This window comes from Nansenia antarctica (assembly GCF_963989245.1).
Source record: "Nansenia antarctica genome assembly, chromosome: 3".
NCBI classification, from domain to species: domain Eukaryota; kingdom Metazoa; phylum Chordata; class Actinopteri; order Argentiniformes; family Microstomatidae; genus Nansenia; species Nansenia antarctica.
The window spans coordinates 23,798,130-23,822,472 of record NC_137688.1 but is presented as its reverse complement, the minus strand read 5'-3'; the positions used below and the strand labels follow the sequence as shown (position 1 = coordinate 23,822,472).

General features: G+C 45.4%; 1 protein-coding gene across 1 annotated transcript; it reads right to left on the bottom strand.

The window, feature by feature from the left end:
- Positions 1-18,336: 18,336 nt before the first annotated feature.
- On the bottom strand, positions 18,337-23,911 carry maea (macrophage erythroblast attacher, E3 ubiquitin ligase; the record flags this gene model as incomplete). Its single annotated transcript, XM_080525098.1, has 9 exons — positions 18,337-20,098; positions 20,305-20,500; positions 20,814-20,947; positions 21,069-21,177; positions 21,273-21,349; positions 21,447-21,569; positions 21,882-22,085; positions 22,455-22,637; positions 23,843-23,911. The coding sequence occupies 9 exons, from the start codon at positions 23,909-23,911 to the stop codon at positions 20,003-20,005; spliced, it is 1,191 nt and encodes a 396-aa protein (XP_080381224.1). The 3' UTR covers positions 18,337-20,002.
- Positions 23,912-24,343: the final 432 nt, after the last annotated feature.

The window sequence follows — 24,343 nt, the reverse complement described above, 5'->3', positions numbered from 1 at the left end:
TTCTGAAGAAATTAACTACCGGTTCGCAATTGTACGACGTTAACTATCAAACCACCATGGCGACGTAAACAGAATGTTTAAAGCCTCTTCAACTCTAGTATTTCCTGTGCAGAGACAGAGTATGGTTTACTCTCTCTCGCCGCCTGTTGTGTTGGAGGAGTACTGCGTTCTGTTTTCGAAAAACCATGTATACAGAAAATAACTGGCTTTATAAGATGTTTTTCCAACCTCGCTTCATCTCTTGTACACATCTCGGACACACAAATAATTGAGTCATGATTATATAAAACAGGATTCAACTTACTTACACTCTTTGCTTATGTTAACCCCTTCAGGCCTGAATTATTTCTAGCCATAGGAAAAACAAAGTACGAATAGTTAATTTTTAAAAACTCCAGTCTGGATTTTTTAAATGTCTCTGTGTCATCAGTGGGCTCCTCCTGGGTCTCCTACCATAGCGTCCCATTTCATTCAGATGGCGACAGCTGACACTGTTTTACCCTGTGTCTGCAGGTCAGCTTGAATTTGTTTGGCAGTTGAGCAAGTTTTTTTTTATCCACCATTCAAACAATCCTTTGTTGTAATCTTTCATACATTTTTCTCTCCCGTCCACGTCCAGGGAGGTTAGCTACAGTGCCATGGACTGTACATTTATTGATGACGTTGCGCACACTGGACACAGGAACATATGAAAAACTCACTTTTCCAGTGCTTTTTCAGTGACTGTACATTTGGGTCTCTGATGACCCTACTACAGAAATTGTGAAATAAAGCAATTCGGTAATTTTTTTGTGGGCTGCATATCTCGATTCAACAAGCCAAATATGGGATGTATTCAACTAGCCATTCAAATTGGCTGACCATTGAAATGTCATCCTGGTACTCATTACCCTCATACATCTGAGTACCTCCGCCCACAGCTTGAGAAGTAAATAACTGTATCACTACAGTGTTTGCCATTTTTTCTTCGGATCTGCTAGGATTACAGGTGCTCATAAATTAGAAAAACGTGGAAAAGTTCATTATTTTCCGTAATTTAATTCAAAAAGTGAAACTTTCATATATTCTAGATTTGGTTTTAATGTCAATGATTACGGTTTTACAGCTCATGAAAATCCAGTATCTTAAAATAATAGAATATTACACAAGACCAATCAAAAAAATGATTTATAATACAGAAATGTCGACCTTCTGAACAGTATGTTCATTATGCACAGAATAAGCCTGGATTTTCCTTTAGCAATGTTGATGGAATACCCCCATGTAGAGGCATGCTTGAAATTCCATTAGATTAAAATCTAAGTGGTATGTTCAACAACAAACTTGCCATGTTATGTTCCCCAAAGACTAACTTGTGGAAATCGGGCATCATTGGTATAGTAGGCCTATCCTTTAAACATCTTTCAAAAAATGCATTACAGTGACCTCTACAAATAGAACATCATCAGCATTCTATGGAATGTCTGATCCAGCACTACACACACACACACACACAGCAACAGACTTCTATTGATGTTGTTTACATTGACGAGACCCACTTAGCTGGTTTTCTGAGAGCTAGCATCCATTAGTATTACTAACGTTGTAAAATGTCTGATGTTTTTCACCATGCGGGAGTGCTTGGACTGACATCTGTACCACAGGTTGTTATTCATATGTTCTTATTCGCTACCGATCATTGAGAGGACGGCAATAGATGGATAGATAGATAGATAGATACACTTTATTGACATAGAATAGACGCACTCAATATGTGTTGCTGGAATGCGAAATAACATAGCACAAGTCCAAAATGTAATTTCCTTTCCAAAATGCATGGAGCTGGCTAACTTGCTAGCTAGTTCAAGCTAAAGCTGGCGAGCTAACTCTTAGCAACGCCCTTAGAAACTGACAACGGGTTACTTAGCAACTTATCAGTGAAGAATTCCACCATTGCTTCTAACTGGCAAAATAGTTGTTGTTTTTTCATTTCAAACCTTTATTTAAAACTCGATAGGCACTGAGGTCACCCTCATTTACAGTGACGTCGAGTGTACAATAGAACAGTGAGCAAGGGCAAACAAACAGTGAGCAAGACAGGATAAAAAATCAAATAAAAAATAAATAAAGACAATTGCAATCGGTAGAATTCAGTTTTTGCACCAAGAGTTTAAAGGTAGAGGCAGAGGGGAGGACCTCCAACCGGAGAGTTTGCTGCAGAGTGTTCCATGTATTAGGGGCATCAATAAAAAAGGCTGTTTTACCCAGGTCTGAACGCGCATACGGAACCCGAAGAGAAAGCCAACTATTAGATCTGGTCACATAAGTACCAAGACTCCAGTCCAATAAAGATGAGATATAAGGAGGAAGCTTGCCACAGATGGCCTTGAAAACGAACAAGTTCCAGTGGTAACTGCGCCTCAGAGAAAGAGAGGGCCAGCCAACCTTGTCATAAAGTATGCAATGGTGAGTGTCATAACTGTCCCCGGTAATAAACCTTAGAGCTGAGTGATAAACTGAGTCCAGTTGTTTCAATGTAGATGAAGCTGCATGCCTATAGATAACATCACCGTAATCTAATACGGACAGGAATACCGCCTCGACAACTCTCTTCCTACAAAGCAAGGGGAAGCTAGACCGATTACGGTAAAGAAAGCCCACCTTTTGCCGAAGTTTGGAGGCGAGGCTGTCGACATGCGTTTTGAATGATAGCTTCTCATCCAACCACAGCCCAAGATATTTGTAGTCGGTAACTCTCTCAATGGAGGAGCCGTCAACTGTGGATATAAGAAGCTTTGTAAGGTCCACATTTCTAGCCTTAGTAAACAACATGAATTTCGTTTTCTTCGAGTTGAGGACTAGCTTATGCCTCGAGAGGGCGTCTTGTAGTGAGTTAAAGGCTAGCTGCAAGTTGATAGTAGCAGCATGTGGGGAATCTGCTGTACTATAAAGAATGGTATCATCGGCATATAAATGGACGTGGCAACCGGTTAGCGAAGATACCAGTTCATTAATATAGATGGTAAAAAGTACAGGGCCCAGCACTGAACCTTGAGGGACACCCTTTGTAACCGTTATGAAATCCGAATTGCCACGTGAAGATTTTATACACTGACACCTGAGGGAAAGGTAGTCATGGAACCACGCACAAGCTCCTAAATCCAATCCAATATCGGATAGTTGTTCTAAAAGCAAGTGGTGATCGACCATGTCAAATGCCTTCGAGAGGTCGACAAAGAGGGCCGCACAGTGGTTCCTCTTATCCAAGGCCGAGACTATGTCGTTAGTTACAAGTGTGATAGCAGAGATGGTACTATGGATAGGTCTGAAACCGGATTGATGGGGACTAAGAATTGAGTGGCTTGATAGAAAGCGTTTCAATTGAGAATTGACCAAGGTCTCAAGTACTTTAGACAGGCATGGGAGAGTGGAGATCGGTCGATAGTTATCCGGATCAGCCCTATCACCCCCTTTGTGCAAAGGAATGACTCGCGCAGACTTCCAGACCAACGGAAATACACCAGAGGAAATGGAAAGATAAAAAATGTAAGTTAGCGGCACGCTGATAATTGGCACAGCCAATTTTATGAAAAATGAGTCTAGTTTATCCTCACCAGAGGATGATTTGGGGTCAATAGTTTCTAAAACCTTGAGGACCTCCGCGGAAGTAAATGGTTGAAAGGTGAAAAGGGGGACACGGTCCACAAGGGCAGTATCATCAGAAACCACCATAGAGGGTTGTCCAGGGTACAACCTATCAAATTGGTGACCAGCTTCGGAGAAGTGTTTATTAAAAGCAAGGCGAATGTTGCTAGGATCAGAGATCACAGAGTCATTTACATTAATACTAAGGGGCAGAGCACTGGAAGGATGATTTTTAGTCAAATTAATTGCATTCCAGAATTTGGCAGGGTTAGAGTATGAGGTGGTTATCAGATTCAGGAAATATTCGGATTTAGCCTTCCTTACAGCTGAAGTGCACTTGTTTCTGAGCTGCCTGAAGTACAGCCAGTGTTGGGGGACACCAGTACGTCTGGCACGGGGCCAGGCACTATTTCTGTTATTAAAGAGGGTAGATAGCTCATGAGTAAACCAAGGCACTACTCTATTTTTTATCCTAGTGGTTTTAAAAGGGGCGTGCCTATCCACAACGCAATTAAATGTACATACAAAAGATTCGAGAGCGTCCTCAATGACATCGAAAGAGCCCACGCAACCCCAGTCGCAGCCATCCAGCTCCCTCAGGAACAACTCTGCATCAAAGCGTTTGAAGTTCCTCTTGGTTATCACCTGAGATGTAGTCTTCTTTAACCTCACATCTCTCACACAGGCAACAGGACAATGATCACTGACTCCCAGGTCAAAGACACCACTAGTATATTTGCTGGCCTTATTTGTTAAAATTAAGTCTAATAATGTAGATTTCGAGTCATCGTTGAGGTTTGGTCTAGTTGGTTCTAAAATCAATTGTGAAAGGTTTATGCTGCAAGCAAGATCTTTAAGCTGCGAGGAAATATCACTCAGCCAGTTAATATTGAGATCACCCAGAAGAAGTACTTCATTGTCAATATATTTTGAAAGCAGGTTAACTAGGGTGTCAGTGGCGTGAGAATCGGCAGAGGGAGGGCGATAGATACCAACTACCGTCAGAGGGTCTGGGCCATGATGGATTTTCAGAGCCAGAAATTCAAAGCAGTCAGGAATTGAAATTGCATGTGTTGTATATTTCTAACCTGTTGGCTACTAAAATGAAGAATAGTTATTGAGCAGGTTAAGACCATTTATTCAAAATACAAAAGTATACAGACATCAAAGCTGGACGCTGGTCTGGCAGAGAGAGAGAGAGAGAGGAGAGAGAGGGGGAGGGGGACAGAGAGGAGCTGCGTGGTCAGGCACAGAGAGAGAGAGAGAGGGCCTGAGAGGAGCGGCCTGAGAGAGAGAGAGAGAGAGGGCCTGAGAGGAGCGGCCTGAGAGAGAGAGAGAGAGAGAGAGAGCTGCTTGGTCAAGAGGTGGGAGAGAAGAGAGAGAGGGCCAGAGCCCACACCCTTACTTATAACCAAAGTCAAAATGCAGTCACAGCCAGTGGTCCTATCAGGTCAAGGGGGAGAGGCCAGGAGGTCATAAATACCTTGCCCTAACCCCACAGTCAGGAGACATTTCTTCATAGCAAACATATAGGCCCATTATTAAGTACAAATAAACTACACATGTAAAATGGAAACTGAAAGATGTGACTTAACATATATACCAATTCGCTTGTTAAGTCGTGACGTGTTTCCGGGTCCAATGTTGGCTGAGGCGCTGTCTTCGAAATGCCGAAATAATAATAATAATAAATTATATTTATATAGCGCTTTTCCGAGGCTCAAATACCCTGACAATGTGGAGAAAACAGGAAAGTGCTGTGTCCCATGTTGTATGAATAGATCCGAGTCTAAAAAACGATGAAACTGTCATTCTACCGCTGTAGTTCACAGGTACTCTGGTGCGGGGAATTTCTGGTTTGGACTCGGAAATGGCTAAACGTCACTTTTGACGTCAGACTTAACAAGCGGACACCAGTAATTGTAATACTAGTAATTGCACAAACAATATGTTAGATGTGTGTCTACTGTAAATCTAATTAAATGTCACATACCAAGTCGCTGTGGCTTTGCTCTTCACGATCGCTAACCCTGCAAAAAAGAAAACACGAACAACAACCTGTCATAGAAACGGCAGGCCGAAGGCCACGCATTCATGTAGCCAATCCTGAAAAACACAGAGGCGTGTTTCAGTCCGTTTTGCTCAGAAAAATCAGCTGATGTCTATGTAAACATCAACTGAAGTTTGTTGTTATAGGGTTGAACATCCATAAACTGCTGTTAATGTTCTGTATTGAAAGGTTGCATAGCAACACCGTTTAAATAATGAGTATTAATTAGATATTTTAAACACTTTAAAAAAAATGTCTGGGGGGTATTCCATTAACGTCGCTAAAGGGACTAAAGGATATTCCAGACTTATCCAATGCAAACAAAATAAATAAACATGTGAATACCAAAGCATTTTATAATTGCAACAATTTTCTGAGAGCAGTGGAACATTATCTGACAGAAGTGACAATAATTTTGTCCATAACTACATATATGTTACGGTACATGTGGGAATACGGTACATGTGGGAAAACTAGGGTAGGGTTAAGCCCAATTTATACTTCTGCGTCGAATGTACGCGCGCCTACGCCGTAGGCTACGCAAGGGCTCTCCCAATTTATAGTTCTACGTTGGTCGCGTCGCGTCGGTGTACTCATAGCGGCATAATAGCGATCAAAAAACTTATTTTTGTTATGCTTGTTGTAAAGAAAATGTCTATAATGCATTGAAATGACAGTAAACTAAGATAATAAGATGGTACATCTCGTAAATGTGAATCGCGCTCCTTATAGGAAGGCTGTGCCTGACGCTTCCATAGAGCGCTCCGTTGGAACGGTGTACTCAAAGCGGCATAATAGCGATTTCTTTTTGTTATGCTTGTTGTAAATAAAAGTTCTATTGAAGAAATACGCTCCTCAATGTCAATCAAGTATTTAATGACAAAGATGAAGAAGCCCTGCAGTGATACAAACAATGGAAGCATGAACTGAGACAGTATGCTAACTATCACATCTGAATATAATACACTAATAAATAAAATAACAATATATATAATGTATAAAGTAACTTAACCATAAACATTTGAATAGCAAACTTACAGGAATTAGGTGGACAGCTTAATAGACGACCACCGTAACATGAACGTCTGAAACTAATCAACAAATAACATGGCCGACTCCTGACTGAGCCGGACAGCATAACAAACGAAATACTGCCACCTAGTGGACGGCGGTATACCCTTCATCCCCCCCAGTCCGGAAAGCTATAAACTGAAATAGGTAACCGGACTCAGTCCCGCGCCTGTTTCGGGCTCGTAGTGCTTGGGTGGCTCCCTTGTACGGCTAGGCCGCGTAGGACGGGGCAGCGACAGTGGCGACTGCGACACTGGAAGCGAAGCGTTCGGGGTGGCATCAGTGGGGACAGGGTCGCCCTGGGACCCGAGGCCAGGGGCCGCCTCACCAGCAGGCGCCGGCAAGGAGGAACCCAGGGCCGCGCCACAGGGTCCATCCGCCAGCTGCTGGACGATCCCCTGGGGCACCACCGGGCACGGTTGGACAGGTAGGGAGCGGTGTACCAGGGGCGTAGGTGGAGGGGACATAGCAGCTGGCTGCTGAGGAGCATAGGGGGTGTAGCCACGGAGGAACCGCCGGTTGCGTAAAGTCAGGCGTCCAGACCCATCAACCTTAACCCGATACTGATCATGATCACGTGACTCCACCACCACCCCTGACCTGTCCCACTTGTTAGGGCTAGGGCCCTGCTGATTCTGGAGGAACACCCTCTCACCAAGTGCCAATGGGCGGAGTGGCTTCGAGTGAGCCTGCAGGGACTCAGTGGTACGGGACATCCGGGTCCGAAGGGCATCCTCCTTTGCCGCCCATGCTTGGCGCCAGAGCGGTCGGACATGTGGGTTCGAGAACTTCTCAAGCCTGTTGACGAAGGAAAGCGAACCTCGAAGGGGGTGACCGAAGATAATCTGCGCCGGTGAGAGGTTGCAGTCGGGGTCAGGCGTGTTGCGTAACTGTATCATGGCACGCAGAAAGCGGTCATGATCGAGACTGCCAGTCGGGCCAGTGTTGGACATCAGGAGGCGCTTCGCAGACTTCACTGCAACTTCCGCTCTTCCGTTTGACTGTGGGAAAGCAACAGAGGACACGGTGTTTGACGCCCCACAAGCGGAGGAAGTCCTGTGTCTGGCCTGCTGTGAACTCCGGACCACCGTCGCTCGAAAGTTCCTCCGGCACGCCAAAGGAGCCAAAGAACGCACGGAGGTGGCGAACCAGCCCAGCTGAGCCTCCCATATCAGTGCCTGCTGTGGAGCATAGGACCTCCACCCAGCCCGATAGTCGATCTCCGATAACTAGGTAGTGACGACCTCCATAGTCAAAGAAGTCAGCAAACACCGCCTCGAATGGGGTGGACGGTGGCGAGGATGGTAGGGGGGGCGTGGCTGCTTGTGACGGAGCGTTCCGGTTACAGTCCGCACATCCGTACCTGGCGGCTCGGATGTCCTCTGACATCCCTGGCCAGTAGACTATGGCACGGGCCTGTTGCCCCATCGCCGAGATCCCTTGGTGGGCGGCATGGAGGTGTCGAAGGACGCTGTCGCGGAGGGATGGAGGGACCACGACGCGGTCATGATATAGCAGGACGCCGTCCTGTGCGTAAATGGACTCACAGACTGGTGATAGACTCGCCAGGGCGAGGTCGTTCATATCAACCCTGTCCCCATGTTCGATCAGGTGCAGAAGGTGGCTGAGGCATGCATCACTTGCTGTTTTCCTTGTGCAAGGAGGGTCCAAGAGACGGCTCCGAGCATCGGCACGGATGAAAGCCATAAGTGCTGACTCCACGGCGTCAGGCACGCCCGGCAATCCCAGTGAGAGGCCGTTCGCTGAGCCTGATGGAGACGGATGTCTTGAGGTTGCGTCAGCGGCATAGTTGCTCTTTCCAGGCAGGTGCACAATGTCGAAGCGCCATGGGAGGGTACGCTGCTTGAGTCTAAACAGGCGTGAGTTTGTTATCTCATCTAGCGTACGGTCGCCAAAGATCTTCACCAGGGGCTTATGGTCTGTAACTACGACGAGGTTGTCGTTCCCCTGCGTGAAGTACCGTGCTTGCTCCAGACCCCAGGCCACGGCTAGGGCCTCTCCTTCGATGGCCGCATAGCGCTGTTCGGCCGGGGACAGGAAGCGTGAACCAGCGAGGGTGATCCTCCATCCTCCCGGGCAGCAGTCTGGTATGCCCGAGGCGCAGCTACAATGTTGTTGGAGCAGGAAGTAACCAATACCGCACTTGGACCAGTCAGGGCGGAGGCAGGTGCGCTTCTGCATGTCGTAGATCTCCACGCCCTCACGGATGGCCCCAACAATAGCACTTTTGGACGTTTGAAAGGCTTCCTCCAGTTCGGGTGACCATGAGAATTTACAGCGTGGGCTGAGGAATGGCTTGAATGGAGCCATCGTGTCGCGCAGCTGGGCATAGTTGGACACCTGGTTGACAAGGCCGAACCAGCTCCTGACATCCGTCGTGGAGTCCGGGGTGGGGAAGTCTCGGATAGCGTCCAAGTACTTGGGGAGTGGCTCGATAGTAGTGTCCGACACCCTGAAGCCAGCGAACTCGACGTTCCTCTCCGCAAACTGAAACTTGTCCGGGTTCAACACGATGCCTGCCCGGCCGACACGAGTAAGGAAGTCGATGGTCCTCCACCAGTGCTGCTCCAGGTCGGTGTCATAGTGGATGGTGTCATCCACACAACGTTCCTTACGCTCATAGTCCGAGAGGACCGCATCGAAACGGCGGTTGTAGCCATCCCCCGACGATAGGAAACCTTGTGGCGCCCTGGTGTAACGCCAGCGGCCAAAGGGCGTGATGAATGTGGTCAGATGACGATCCGATTCACGCAGGGGCACACTGTGGTAGCCATTCCAGGCGTCCGTGACAGTCTTCCAGGTGTCCTTTGGGATACGACGTGCGAGGTGGAATGGGGACTCGGTGGCGAAAGTCTCACGTAGGCAGAACTTGTTGAGAGGTGAGAGGTCCACGGTCCTGCGGGGGGAGCCATTGTGCTTCCGAGTGACCACCATACGATGGCACCATGTCACTGGTTCGCCGTATGGCACACGTTCAATGACACCAAGGGCCTCATCCCGGAGAAGGTCATCGTGGACTCTCTGCTGCCAGTGTAGAGGCACAACGGCCGCAGTGTGGCATGCTCTTGGCGTGGCTGCGGGGTCCACATGCATTTCAATGGGTGGCCCTTCCATGCACGGCAGCGCCCGATGAGGGCAAGTGTTGAATGTGGATGAGGCGTATCTCCCGAATAGCCAATCCTTCATCCGGCTGTTGTTCTCTGGTGTGACAGGGAAAGGTAGCGCCGTAGGGCGTTCCGGAGGGACCGTACGCTGGGGACATGAGCACTGGGCGCTGTGGGGGTTACTCGGGTCGCCGCAGCCGTTGGTGGACCTCGTAGCATTGACGGACAGGGGCTGGTTTGGCGTGTAAGACCCACGCTTGTCGTTGGGCCCCCCTACGATGTCACCTGATGGGAAGTCCATAGACAAGAGGCCGAGGTTGAGCAGCGACTCGTAGGATAGGTACATGGCCCGGACTGAGCTGCTCACGTACACCATGGAGTGGCAGGACGCCACTCCACCTCTGCTGGAGGCTGTCGAGAGTCTAGCGAAGAATGCGCCTTCGACAGCTATGGGGGAGCGGTTGGCGGCCGACATGCTGAGATGGACGGGACGCAGGTCGTCACGTGAGAATCCGCAGGCAATGAACTCCTCTAGGGACCAAAGGTCCGACTGTGTGCACCAGTGTCCGCGATGGCGGATACCCTCGCCCCGTTGACCGAGCCACGGTCGCCGGTGCCTGCACTCGGTCCGACAGGCATGTCAACCGAGATAGTGATCAGCGCTCGGGGATGGTCTCTCAGCCTGGCCCTTCTCCATTCGCCCTTGGAGAAAATGTGGTGCTCAAGTCTGATGGGCGTGGGGGCGTGGCGTTGGTGGTGACTCCCACGACGTCGGCCAGGGCGGGCATCAGACTGAACCGACGAAATCTGGGAGATCGGTTCTGACTCCACGGCGGCCTGTTGACTGCTGGCAGATGGCTGCGGTCGCCCCTTGCGTCGGCGGGCCCTATAACAGTCGATACAAAGCTGGTGGGGCTTGGTATTCCATCCGCGGGATCCCTCTGTGAAGACATTAAAGGTTCTCTTACACTCTGGGCACGGGGCTCGTTTCGCCACGTCCGCTGGGCCTGGGGTCGGGGTGGGGCTCGCCTGTGGACTCTTTTTCAAGCGCTGGAATGACGACATGGCCGAAAGGGCGGATGACGGGAGAGCATTGCGGGCCATCTTTTTATTTTCGACGAGTGCAACCACATCATTCACTGGCATTTTAAGGATGTCTGGCGTCCCTAGTACCTCTCGGCGAATGTCCGAATCAGAGATACCATTGACTAGAACGTCGCGGATGATGTGGTCGGTATAGTCCACATCCTCGCCACACCCACATACTGTAACATAGGCGCATGTCTCCGCTTTCCCCCGCACTCTGGCAGTGAAGGCGCGGAATGTCTCATCACGCTCCTGGCGTAGCTGGAGCAGCTCGGTGCGCAGGACGCATGTGGCGACTGGAATGACTGCTAGTGAACGCAAGGCGGCAATTAGGTGTAGCAAAGGTTCGGAAGCGGCGTTGGGGTTGACTTTCAACAGGCTGTCACCAAGTTCAGGCCCAGCGCACTGAAACAACTGGAAAGGGGCCTCTGCGGCTCCTATGCCTGAGCCAGTGCAGAAGACGTCCCAACGACGGATGAACACGTTCCATTCCTCAATTGATACGGCTACGTCGACTTTAGGCCGATCCAGTTTCGGGCCTCGGGGGGGCGGTGCGGCTGTGACAGGTGATGTGCTTTGATGGGCAAATCCATGATTAGTCAACAGGGAAATGGTGAGTGCTTCAGACACGTCTTCAGTTCCGAAAGCGCAGCCAGGGACAGAGCATACAACGACGACCATGGCTTCCTGGCTTCTTCATGAAGAAATACGCTCCTCAATGTCAATCAAGTATTTAATGACAAAGATGAAGAAGCCCTGCAGTGATACAAACAATGGAAGCATGAACTGAGACAGTATGCTAACTATCACATCTGAATATAATACACTAATGATAAAATAACAATATATATAATGTATAAAGTAACTTAACCATAAACATTTGAATAGCAAACTTACAGGAATTAGGTGGACAGCTTAATAGACGACCACCGTAACATGAACTTCTGAAACTAATCAACAAATAACATGGCCGACTCCTGACTGAGCCGGACAGCATAACAAACGAAATTCTGCCACCTAGTGGACGGCGTTATACCCTTCATCTATGATGCATTGAAATGACATTAAACTAAGATAATACGATGGTTATCATAATTTTTCTAATCTTTATTAACTCTTTGACCACCAAACCCGGAAAATTCCGTGTTTTATGATAGAACGCTTGGCCGCCAATAACGGAATATTCCGGGTTTCAGAGTTATCACTGCCAGACGCTAGGGGATGCTGTTAATTGTTTGACCAAGTATTACACATGTCCATCCTTCACCAAGCCAACAGGATTTTTTTTTAAACTCGTCGACGCGCAGCTGTTTTCCAGTACATAGGCCTAATCCGCTTGTTAAATCGTGACGTATTTCCGGGGGCAACGTTGGCTGAGGCGCTGTCTTCGAAATGGCGAAATAATAATAATAATAAATTATATTTATATAGCGCTTTTCCGAGGCTCAAATACCCTGACAATATGGAGAAACGGGAAAGTGCTGTGTCCCTTGTTGTATGAATAGATCCGAGTCTAAAAAACGATTAAACTGTAATTCTACCGCTGTAGTTCACAGTCACTCTAGTGCGGGGAATTTCTGATTTGGACTCGGAAATGGCTAAACGTCACTTTTGACGTCAGACTTAACAAGCGGATAAGCGGGGTCATCAGTCGCGCCACTTTTTCCCCAAAGATGCCGCGGCCTAAAATCTATTCAGCAGCTGAAATAGCTACATTTGTCATGTCGGAACTGTGGGACTCAGACCGAGAGGTTTTTGATGAGGCAGGTGATTTACATTACGACCGTGATAGTGACTTTGAGCCGGAGGCCAGTGTGACGCGAAAGACGGAGACGCAGGGGAACGGCGGTGTCGACGATGATGGACAAGGTAAGACAATTAACTGAATAAAGAGTACAGCAATGTGCAATATTATCATACAGTAACGTTGGGTCAACGTTATAAACGTTATCCCTCTGGAGTCGGCAAGACCGGAGGCGGTTTTGAAAGAAAAAAAATATATATATTTTTGGCTATTTAGATGTTGGATGTATTTTGTCAACAGTACATAGCCAAGAGTTTGCTGCACAACTTAGTTTTATAACATAGTTTTAGCTAGTGTTATACTAATTCTAATTATTTACACATCAAACAGTGCACAGTGCTACTGCTAAGCGTCGAAGACTGAATGAAGCGGGAACATCAGGACCCCCTCTTCGGATGCAAGTCAGTGACTCGTCACATTCCCTTGCTAGAGGTAAGACACAGATCTCTACCAGCTGGTGCGGGCGGGAATATAGTTTTAGTTAGTGTTATACTAATTCTAATTATTTACACATCAAACAGTGCACAGTGCTAAGCCTTCAAGCCCCCCCTCCCTGCCGGATTCAGATTGGACCCGAAGTGCAACGTCACGTTCCCCTGTCCAAGGTAACACACATCAGATCATTTTATTGTATTTATATTTCTACCAGCTACATTGTCTTATTAACTGTTTTATCTATTTACTTGTTATATTTGCTTTTATTCATTGTAATTTTTATTGTCTTACTATGCTCCTCGTGCTGTATGTTTTATAATGTATGTAAAGCACTTTGAATTGCCCCTGTTGTATGAAATGTGCTATACAAATAAACTTGCCTGGCCTTGCCTACTAATTCTAATTATTTACAGATCCAACACTGCGCAGAGCTGTGCACGGGCATGGGCGCAGACGAGGACGTGGACATGAGAGCGGACGTGGGCGCAAGGTCACGTCGCGTGCAAGGTCACGGTCCCCTGCCCCAGGTGTAAAAAAGAGGGCTGCAAGCCCCCCCTCGTCGGATGCAAGTGACTCGTCACATTCCCTTGCTAGAGGTAAGACACAGATCTCTACCAGCTGGTGCGGGCGGGAATATAGTTTTAGTTAGTGTTATACTAATTCTAATTATTTACACATCAAACAGTGCACAGTGCTAAGCCTTCAAGCCCCCCCCCCCTGCCGGATTCAGATTGGACCCGAAGTGCAAGGTCACGTTCCTCTGTCCAAGGTAACACACATCAGATCATTTTATTGTATTTATATTTCTACCAGCTACATTGTCTTATTAACTGTTTTATCTATTTACTTGTTATATTTGCTTTTATTCATTGTAATTTTTATTTTCTTACTATGCTCCTCGTGCTGTATGTTTTATAATGTATGTAAAGCACTTTGAATTGCCCCTGTTGTATGAAATGTGCTATACAAATAAACTTGCCTGGCCTTGCCTACTAATTCTAATTATTTACAGATCCAACACTGCGCAGAGCTGTGCACGGGCATGGGCGCAGACGAGGACGTGGACATGAGAGCGGACGTGGGCGCAAGGTCACGTCGCGTGCAAGGTCACGTTCCCCTGCCCCAGGTGTAAAAAAGAGGGCTGCAAGCCCCCCCTCGTCGGATGCAAGTGACTCGTCACATTCCCTTGCTAGAGGTAAGACACAGATCTCTACCAGCTGGTGCGGGCGGGAATATAGTTTTAGTTGGTGTTATAGCCTACTAATTCTAATTATTTACACATCAAACAGTGCACAGTGCTAAGCGTCGGAGACTAATTGTGAATGAAGCGGGAACATCAGGACCAGCGAGGGCTGCAAGCCCCCCCTCGTCGGATGCAAGTGACTCGTCACATTCCCTTGCTAGAGGTAAGACACAGAGGTATGAGGTCAGAAAGAGGGTAGATAGCTCATGAGTAAACCAAGGCACTACTCTATTTTTTATCCTAGTGGTTTTAAAAGGGGCGTGCCTATCCACAACGCAATTAAATGTACATACAAAAGATTCGAGAGCGTCCTCAATGACATCGAAAGAGCCCACGCAACCCCAGTCGCAGCCATCCAGCTCCCTCAGGAACAACTCTGCATCAAAGCGTTTGAAGTTCCTCTTGGTTATCACCTGAGATGTAGTCTTCTTTAACCTCACATCTCTCACACAGGCAACAGGACAATGATCACTGACTCCCAGGTCAAAGACACCACTAGTATATTTGCTGGCCTTATTTGTTAAAATTAAGTCTAATAATGTAGATTTCGAGTCATCGTTGAGGTTTGGTCTAGTTGGTTCTAAAATCAATTGTGAAAGGTTTATGCTGCAAGCAAGATCTTTAAGCTGCGAGGAAATATCACTCAGCCAGTTAATATTGAGATCACCCAGAACAAGTACTTCATTGTCAATATATTTTGAAAGCAGGTTAACTAGGGTGTCAGTGGCGTGAGAATCGGCAGAGGGAGGGCGATAGATACCAACTACCGTCAGAGGGTCTGGGCCATGATGGATTTTCAGAGCCAGAAATTCAAAGCAGTCAGGAATTGAAATTGCATGTAAAATGGAAACTGAAAGATGTGACTTAACATACCAATACCAGTAATTGTAATACTAGTAATTGCACAAACAATATGTTAGATATGTGTCTACTGTAAAATCTAATTAAATGTCACATACCAAGTCGCTGTGGCTTTGCTCTTCACGATCGCTAACCCTGCAAAAAAGAAAACACGAACAACAACCTGTCATAGAAACGGCAGGCCGAAGGCCACGCATTCATGTAGCCAATCCTGAAAAACACAGAGGCGTGTTTCAGTCCGTTTTGCTCAGAAAAAACAGCTGATGTCTATGTAAACATCAACTGAAGTTTGTTGTTATAGGGTTGAACATCCATAAACTGCTGTTAATGTTCTGTATTGAAAGGTTGCATAGCAACACCGTTTAAATAATGAGTAATAATTAGGTATTTTAAACACTTAATCTGAAAAAATCTGGGGGGTATTCCATTAACGTCGCTAAAGGGACTAAAGGATATTCCAGACTTATCCAATGCAAACAAAATAAATAAACATGTGAATACCAAAGCATTTTATAATTGCAACAATTTTCTGAGAGCAGTGGAACATTATCTGACAGAAGTGACAATATTTGTCCATAACTACATATATGTTACGGTACATGTGGGAATACGGTACATGTGGGAAAACTAGGGTTAGGGTTAAGCCCAATTTATACTTCTGCGTCGAATTTACGCGCGCCTACACCGTAGGCTACGCAAGGGCTCTCCCAATTTATAGTTCTACTTTGGTCGCGTCGCGTCGCGTTGGTCGGTGTACTCATAGCGGCATAATAGCGATCAAAAAACTTATTTTTGTTATGCTTGTTGTCAAGAAAATTTCTATAATGCATTGAAATGACAGTAAACTAAGATAATAAGATGGTACATCTCGTAAATGTGAATCGCGCTCCTAATAGGAAGGCTGTGCCTGACGCTTCCATAGAGCGCTCCGTTGGAACGGTGTACTCAAAGCGGCATAATAGCGATTTCTTTTTGTTATGCTTGTTGTAAATAAAAGTTATATGATGCATTGAAATGACATTAAACTAAGATAATACGATGGTTATCATAATTTTTCTAATCTTTATTAATAAATAATTACAGAAAAAGTAAATGACATTTCTGTCATGGCTTCCGCATTTTGGTCTACGAGAGTCGGAATCATATCGGAATCATGTGCTACCAAGCGGACCAATCACAGTGCTTACGGTTGCGTAGGCACTGCCGCGTAGTTACATTTTTGGAGAGGTGCGCGTCAACCTATGCCGTAGCCTACGGCGTAGGCTGTGGGCCTACGCAAGCCTACGCGTAGGCTACGCCGTCGATTTTACGCAGAAGTATAAATTGGGCTTTAGGTGCTAGGGTGACTTGGTACATGCTGGCATGTCTAACCCTAACCCTAACCTTAACCCTAGCCCTAACCCTAACCCTAACCTTAACCCTAGCACCCTAGCACCTAACCCTAACCCTAGTTTTCCCACATGTACCGTATTACCACATGTACCGTAACATATACAGCTCTGGAAAAGAGACCACTGCAAAATGATTAGTTTCTGGTTTTACTATTTATAGGTAGCCTTTGTGTTTGAGTAAAATGTTTTTTTTATGTTTTATTCTATAAACTACTGACAACATTTCTCCCAAACAAAAAAGATGCAGTGTTTTCAGACCTCGAATAATGCAAAGAATACAGGTTAATATAGGCTACATTTTTAAACAACACAATACTAATGTTTTAACTTAGGAAGAGTTCAGAAATCAATATTTGGTGGAATAACCCTAATTTTCAATCACAGCTTTCATGTGTGTTGGCGTGCTCTCCACCAGTCTTTCACATGACTGTTGGGTGACTATGCCACTCCTGGCACAAACATTCCAGCAGCTCCGCTTTGTTTGATGGCTTGTAACCATCCATCTTGATCACATTCCAGAGGTTTTCAATGGGGTTCTGGTCTGGAGATTGGACTGGCCATGACAGGGTCTTGATCTGGTGGTCCTCCATCCACACCTTGGTTGACCTGGCTGTGTGGCATGGAGCGTTGTCCTGTTGGAAAAAACAATCCTCAGAGTTGGGGAACATTGTCAGAGCAGAAGGAAGCTATTTTTCTTCCAGGACAACCGTGTACGTGGCTTGATTCATGCGTCCTTCACAAAGACAAATCTGTACGATTCCAGCCTTGCTGAAGCACCCCCATATTATCACCGATCCTCCACCAAATTTCACAGTGGGTGCGAGACACTGGCTTGTAGGCCTCTCCAGGTCTCCGTCTAACCATTAGACTACCAGGTGTCGGGCAAAGCTGAAAATTAAAAATTACTAGCTTTACACGACTTCAGCCCTGACCCAAGGAGCCTGTTTCAAACTGTCCTCGCCGTGCACTTCATCCCAACTGCTGTTTGCCATTCTTTTTGTAGGTCACTTTCCTATTGTCTTCTGTTTGTTTTTGCCATCCGGCTCGTCCTATAGCAAGAGGATAGTGATGACCACAGCAGTGGGTTTTATACTTTTTCTTGTTAAAATAAGATTCACTTAATCACCTAATCAGTACCTCACTAAGAATGAGGTGTGCCTGTGTTGGAATTGAACAGACCCTGGAATGGAATGGCTGCCATACATTGTAGAGATGCTGATTTAAGAAATATTTGGAGTTGTCTCTTAATTTTTTCCAGAGCTGTATACCATATGTTTTGATCTATATTGTTGAAATGACTTAACAGTTGAGTAACAAAAAACTTTGAAAATGGGTAACTGACCCGTCGAATGGGAAGGAAACAGGAAGTGTATAATTATTTTAAGGATATAAATGATTTATTTGATGCAAATGCTATTGTTCAATACCAAAATATATCATGGCTTTACAGTTAAAAGTTTATTTCCCAGAAATCATCAAAACAGGTTTGACTGCCTACTAATAACACCGATGGTACACAATATGGATACATTGATGGAATGTTGTGCATTTAATTATGTGGTTGGTGGAGGAAAAAATAACAAGACCCAATTTTACTTAAATCTTTATCAGCAAATTGTTCAAGAACAATCCATCTATCCTACCAAATAAACATGCATGAGCAGTTTCTAAACAATCTCTCTACAATTACAATACTAAACAAGTTTGAACGGTTCAGAAGCAGTCAGCCAATATGAAGAACAGGTGGGAGATGGTGGATAGTTAAACTTATGGCAAGATGACCCTCGATGATCTCAAAGAATGCCTAGGACCAACTATAGCCCCATGTGAAATCTGCAGTCATACAAAATATCTTAAAATTGTGAATAGAGAATACAAAATGAAGAGCAAAATATATATTCGCACAATTGTCCTCTTTATTACAACACACAATGCTTATCCTTGAAAAATATGTATGAACTTAAAAGATTAAGAGAATCATTGGGTAAGTTGGATTGAATATATCAATCACAGTTGTATAAGTAAATAAATATCAACAGTACAGTGGTGATGGAATAAAAATGAATCGCCAATAAACTTCACACAACCTAGGAAGACCACTTGTTAATAAAAAAAAAACATTGGAAAAGGTAGTTTATTGAGAGCTCTTCGCATGTAGTAAAGACAGTTACGCACTTTATCAAGGTCCTCTTCCGGTGGCCAGGAGACCTGATATATTCCCAAGTAGCATCCACTATGATACTCAAGTGTAGAGTATACTTTGGGTGTGCATACAGGGGATACCGTGCCTGGGGTCAGTTTCCTGAAAGCTTGTAGCTTAAGTAGTACTTAATTTCTCCTGATAACCCAGCCGCAAAGCCACAAGAAAGTAACAATTGTACAATCAATGTTTGCAGTTTAATCTTCTGAGCATTAAAGAACAACATACATTTTATGAAGAGCTTTGCTGGGGGGTATTCAATCAACAGTAGTAAAGGAAAATCTAGGCTCTCTAAGTCTATCTAAGTCTTGCAAGGCTGGATTTTCTTTTAGCGACTTTGATGGAATACCCCCCTGGTCCAGGAAAGGAGTGAGCCTGAATTTTCAAAAGAGATAAAGAAGTAGTTTAGCTTTCGGGAAACTCACCCCTGTTCATTTCCATCAGTGGAAGGTCTAGAAGAAATTGTCTTCAAATGTTTATCTATAACATTTTGTAGACTCAAATCTATACACAATGATAAATTCTCTAGAAACAAGATGGGAGCATATCATCTCAGGTCTGCGATCACAGATTTCACAGGGGTGGGACAAACAAGAGATGACCAATGTCAAGGTATTCCCCTCCAACCCCACATGGCTACACAGGATATTATGTCAATTGTGTGCGTCATGAAATGAGTGCCATCATGACGCAAACCAATGTGATCAGCCTGTCTGGTTTAACTAAGGTAAAAGGCAGAAGCTCCTGTTATGTTACATGGAGCAATACTGAGTAATATGTGTCACGGAGACTCTAGATTAAATAAAAGTCAAAAACATCAACACTTTAAAAACAAAAGTCTGTCAATTCCTCCAGTTCACCACCCCAGCCCCAGATCACCTGAGCCTATTCTCCAGAATGGGGCACAGGTTTGGCAGGAGGGTAAGGGGGGGGAGGGGGGGGGGTGGTAGGTGGGCCATAAGATGAGTTCAGCTCAGTGGGGGGCATTGCCATTTGTGCTCCAGGCATTTGTGCTCCAGGGTTGGGGGGGGGGATCCACTGCACTCAGACTGGACGAGGTCATAAGTCACTGACAATGTGTATCCATCACATCACGTTCGGTATCCATCCCTTCACATGATATACACCTTTTCTGCCTGGGAGAAGTTAAAGACCTCTTTGGTTCTGGGGCAGATCACCTTGTCATCTTGGCGAATAGATAGAAGAGACTAGAGAGAGAACACAAACAATGAACAAAGTATAGTACTATGCGTCAATGAACCATTTAGCTTAGAGTTTGCACTTAGGGGCTATACCGAATAGTTCCATTGTACCAAACAAACTAAACCAAGAAGAACACGTTTGAATGTAATGGTCTGTAATGAACATTATTCCACTGTGAAGAAGCGTGACATGGGGGATGTGGAGGACTCACGTTGTATCCGTACACGTAGCCGTTGGGCAGCATCATGGGGGGGTTGTTCTCGTTCATTACCTCCCCGGAGATCTTGCACACCAGACGAGAGTTGGCGCAGTGGGCCATGGGAAGGGGTTGGGCCAGCTTGTTCAGGGACTTGCTGCACACAGGGCAGTCAGGGTTTTTAGAGGTGCCATCCTCCTTATAGCATTGACTGAGAGCAGAATGGTTAAGGGCTAAAAATAGTTAAGAGTTTTCACTTGACATAACAGTACTACAAAGGTACAATAGGTTTTTGGTAGGACAGATGAGTCCATGTTCCTGAATGGGAACACCTACGTGAAGGTATTGGATACCTTAACAAAATATACAAGCTAGATGCTCCCAACTAAAGGGGACAATGTCTGTCACTTATAATAGCAGATGACAAACAACTACATGTTATTTCAGGCAGTAACATCCCAGTGGCAGATTTAGAGATATAATACTGAACTGAGGGGCACGGCACTTGAGTTCAGAAAGGATACGGTGTTTTGATAGCAGACAGGCCAGCCTGAAGTGTGATGGTAAAGACAGAGTTGTTGCCCAGCTGGTGTAATCTGTAGTTGTCATATCTGAACTGTTGGATCAACATCTTCCAGCGTGCCGGGTCCAAGAGATCCTGGGAGTTGAGACAGACACAATCAAACAATCTCAGTCATATGCATGCATACATGCGCGAGCTCTCTCTCTCTCTCTCTCTCTCTCTCTCTCTCTCTCACAGCTAGAGGCTATAGCATTACCTTATAAGGGGAGATGTGGGTGTCAGAGGGGAAAGCCAGCATGCCCATCACCTGCCGCACCTCGTCCAGCTGACCCCCCTCTGCTTGACTGAAGTGCTTCCGTGCATGTCTGAGAAGAGGAGAGAATAGAATGGCATCTCAATTTAACTGGGAACCAATGTTCAGCTGAATGTGTAGTTTTGTGGATAGGAACTGTCTTCTAACCTGACAGCGTCCATGCGCTTGTTCTGTCTGATGAGCTCGATGAACTCCTGGATTCGCAGGCTAAACTCCAGGCAGCTCTGCAAGGAGAATCATACATGAGTTCACGCATGACACAGAATCTCTGACACACTCCGGGCATGATCCACGTACCAGGGTTGTAACTTCCTGGCTCACCTTCATCTTGCGAAGGCGGGACTTATTGTCATGGCACCAGGCCAAACAGGTGGCTGTTTCCTGTCTCTCCAGTGACTCCTCCACCTCTTTGGCTGTGAGGAACATTTCAATGTTGACCAGGTCCTGTAATGCAAGGACAGAACGGTCATGTAAAAATAAGCAGCACAGCACATAGCTTGTCGAGTTTTCAGAAACAAAATCACAATATCAAGATTCAGAACATATTAAAGACGTCTCTTCAAAGTCTGTATGCTGTCTGGCAGATGGGTGGCTTTTGAAAGCAAATTTTCACTGAAACAAATGGACAAATGGAATGAAAATACAATGGACAAATAAAATAGGCCTACTATCCTGCTGTTTTATTCTCCTCTAAGGACTCAGCAAGTGGTGTGGTATGGCTGCATAAGACAACACAGCCAGGTAAGGGACACCCACCTCGATGCCACTCTGCTGGGCCAGTTTGACCGCTGTGTTGTAATAGCCACACCGCAGCAAGTGTTCCACCATCATGCGGTCCATTCTCTTCTTCTTCCACACGTTGACGCCTGCTGGCTGGTCACTGCTGTGCTCCTTCAGATGTTCTATGCGCCGCTTACACAGCTTCGCACTCTCATCCTCTGCCTGAATGGACTCTGCAGCCTAGACAACATTTTAACATTACTATTTTTGGCACACTTAATAGATGGAATATACAAGCTATGTGCTCTAGATTCTCTCAAACACTTTAGGGCTTTGAATGTAATTAGCATAGCTATAAACACTTCAACAACAAAAAAACTTCAGTAGATTATAGCCTTTCAAATGTCTTAATGAACATGCACTGAGAAGTACTAAGGAAATTCACAATCCTAACAGATGTAAAATAAGCTCAGAATATTTGTTATTCTCAATATGAGCGATTTGGGGATGAACCCTTGGTTCAACAAGGGGATGAACCAATACTATCAACTTGCACTACAGCATTCCAATGTCATGTGAAAGCCTCCCCCTTGGAGACGGTGACCATACCTTCCTCTTCAAGGCACTGAGCTTCTCCACCACCCCGTCCAGGAGGGACACCACAGAGTCCACCACAGGAAAACTGCTCAGAGTCTTCTCCAACTCTGCCACCACCATGGTGACATGACTCGTCTCCCGGTCAATGTTCTTCTGTGCTGCTCTGAAGCGCTTGTTCAGAGTTTCATACGGTACCTGTGTGAATTCACAATGCAATAGGGCTGTAACGATAACACTTCCCAACCAAACATCAAAGGCCTCCTTCAATCTGTCACCACTAAAGACTTGAAACAAGCAGTATGAAACGACTAACACCCACTCAAATGGCTCTCGATCACAAATCCCGGATTTTATTAGATCAACTCCGAGGCCCGATTAGACTATTGGCCTGCTAAGAAAACTGGGCTGTAAAGCTCCATAGAAATAGCTGTCTTATAGTTAATCAGACGGCCACATAGCAGTGTCGCAGTGAGAGACATGGCTGCAACCGGGGAATCTTCTCGCCATATTGTAAGGGGTTACAAGCTTGCTTAGAGGCCTACTTATCAAGCTAAAACGGTCACGAACCACGTAAATCACCAACGAGAACATAGACGCAAACGATCACCGCAAACGATCACCTAACTACCAGTACAATGTCAAATAGCTACGTAGCTGTAATTTACCACAACGCTGGCTAATAATGTTATCTGATCTGAACGTCTGGCGACGCCATGCATCGCAACTAGTGAACATTGGCATGTTGTTTTAACTGTCATTTAACAGCCAATACAATGGTGACATTCTCAACACGATATAATATCTCTAAATGATGATGTAAAGCGTGTACTAGCTAGCTAACTGTCAACGTAAACCAGTCAGGGTAACGTTAGCTAGCTGGCTCGAGCTGCGTCAGTGACAGACAGGGGTAGTCAGATCTAAACGTTCGTCAAATAGTTAACGTGCTTAGCTAACTAGCTAAATAGCAACTATAGAAAGCCAACTCAAACATCTGAGTTTAATTATTTGATATAAAATAACTAGCTGGTTAACATTACATTAGAATAATAATAGTATACATGGTGAAATGGCGTCTTTTGGTGACAGCAAAATACACAAGCTAAGGCACGCTGACTGCATGTGTTTTTTAGTTGTCAACTGACAAAACAGTTGGATGGATCTCTCCAGCTAGAGAACGAGCCCATCTAGCATAGCTAGTTATGTTGAAGTTGCCCAGCCATAATCAGCTTGCTCAGCGGCTAGCTGCTTTAGCTAGCTAGCTCAATGGTCCAACAATTTATCAAAATGGAATGCCGGAATGGTTTGCCAACTATTGCTTTTTCAGCCTTCAATCATCATGATTTGTTCATGCCTATTTTCTTGAAAGAACTCTTGTCATGATCGTATAAACACTTTCAAACCTTTAGAGTAGGATATTCTTGAACCTTCAGAGCCATGGAGAGTTGGGCAGCTGTCTCTTGCACCGCCATCTTCGTTTGTGATTTTCTGTATTTTTCTTTCTGGGGATTTAACTTGCAGTGCAAAATGGGCATGGTGCTCACTACTGCCATCTAGTGTGTTGGTGTCTACATTAGTCTTTTCTGATTATGTTGTTTTTCATAGAGGTCCATATTTAAAACTAAAATAACCTATACATTTAATAAGGCATTAAGAAGGCTGTTGCCCACGTGTAATACTAAAAGTGCTATACAAATAAAAGTTATTATTATTATAATTATGTTGCTGTGGCACACTAGCTGTTAAAGCTACGTAGTGTTATACTCCAAGGGTGCCAAAATGAGGCAGGGCTCTCAAGGCGAGCACTCAAAACAGTTGGTGGTGCTCGAGGTAGGGTTTGAACCAAATACTAATACTAAAGTTTCCCCAAATGTATGGCTAACATTAACTAAATCCACCAACTT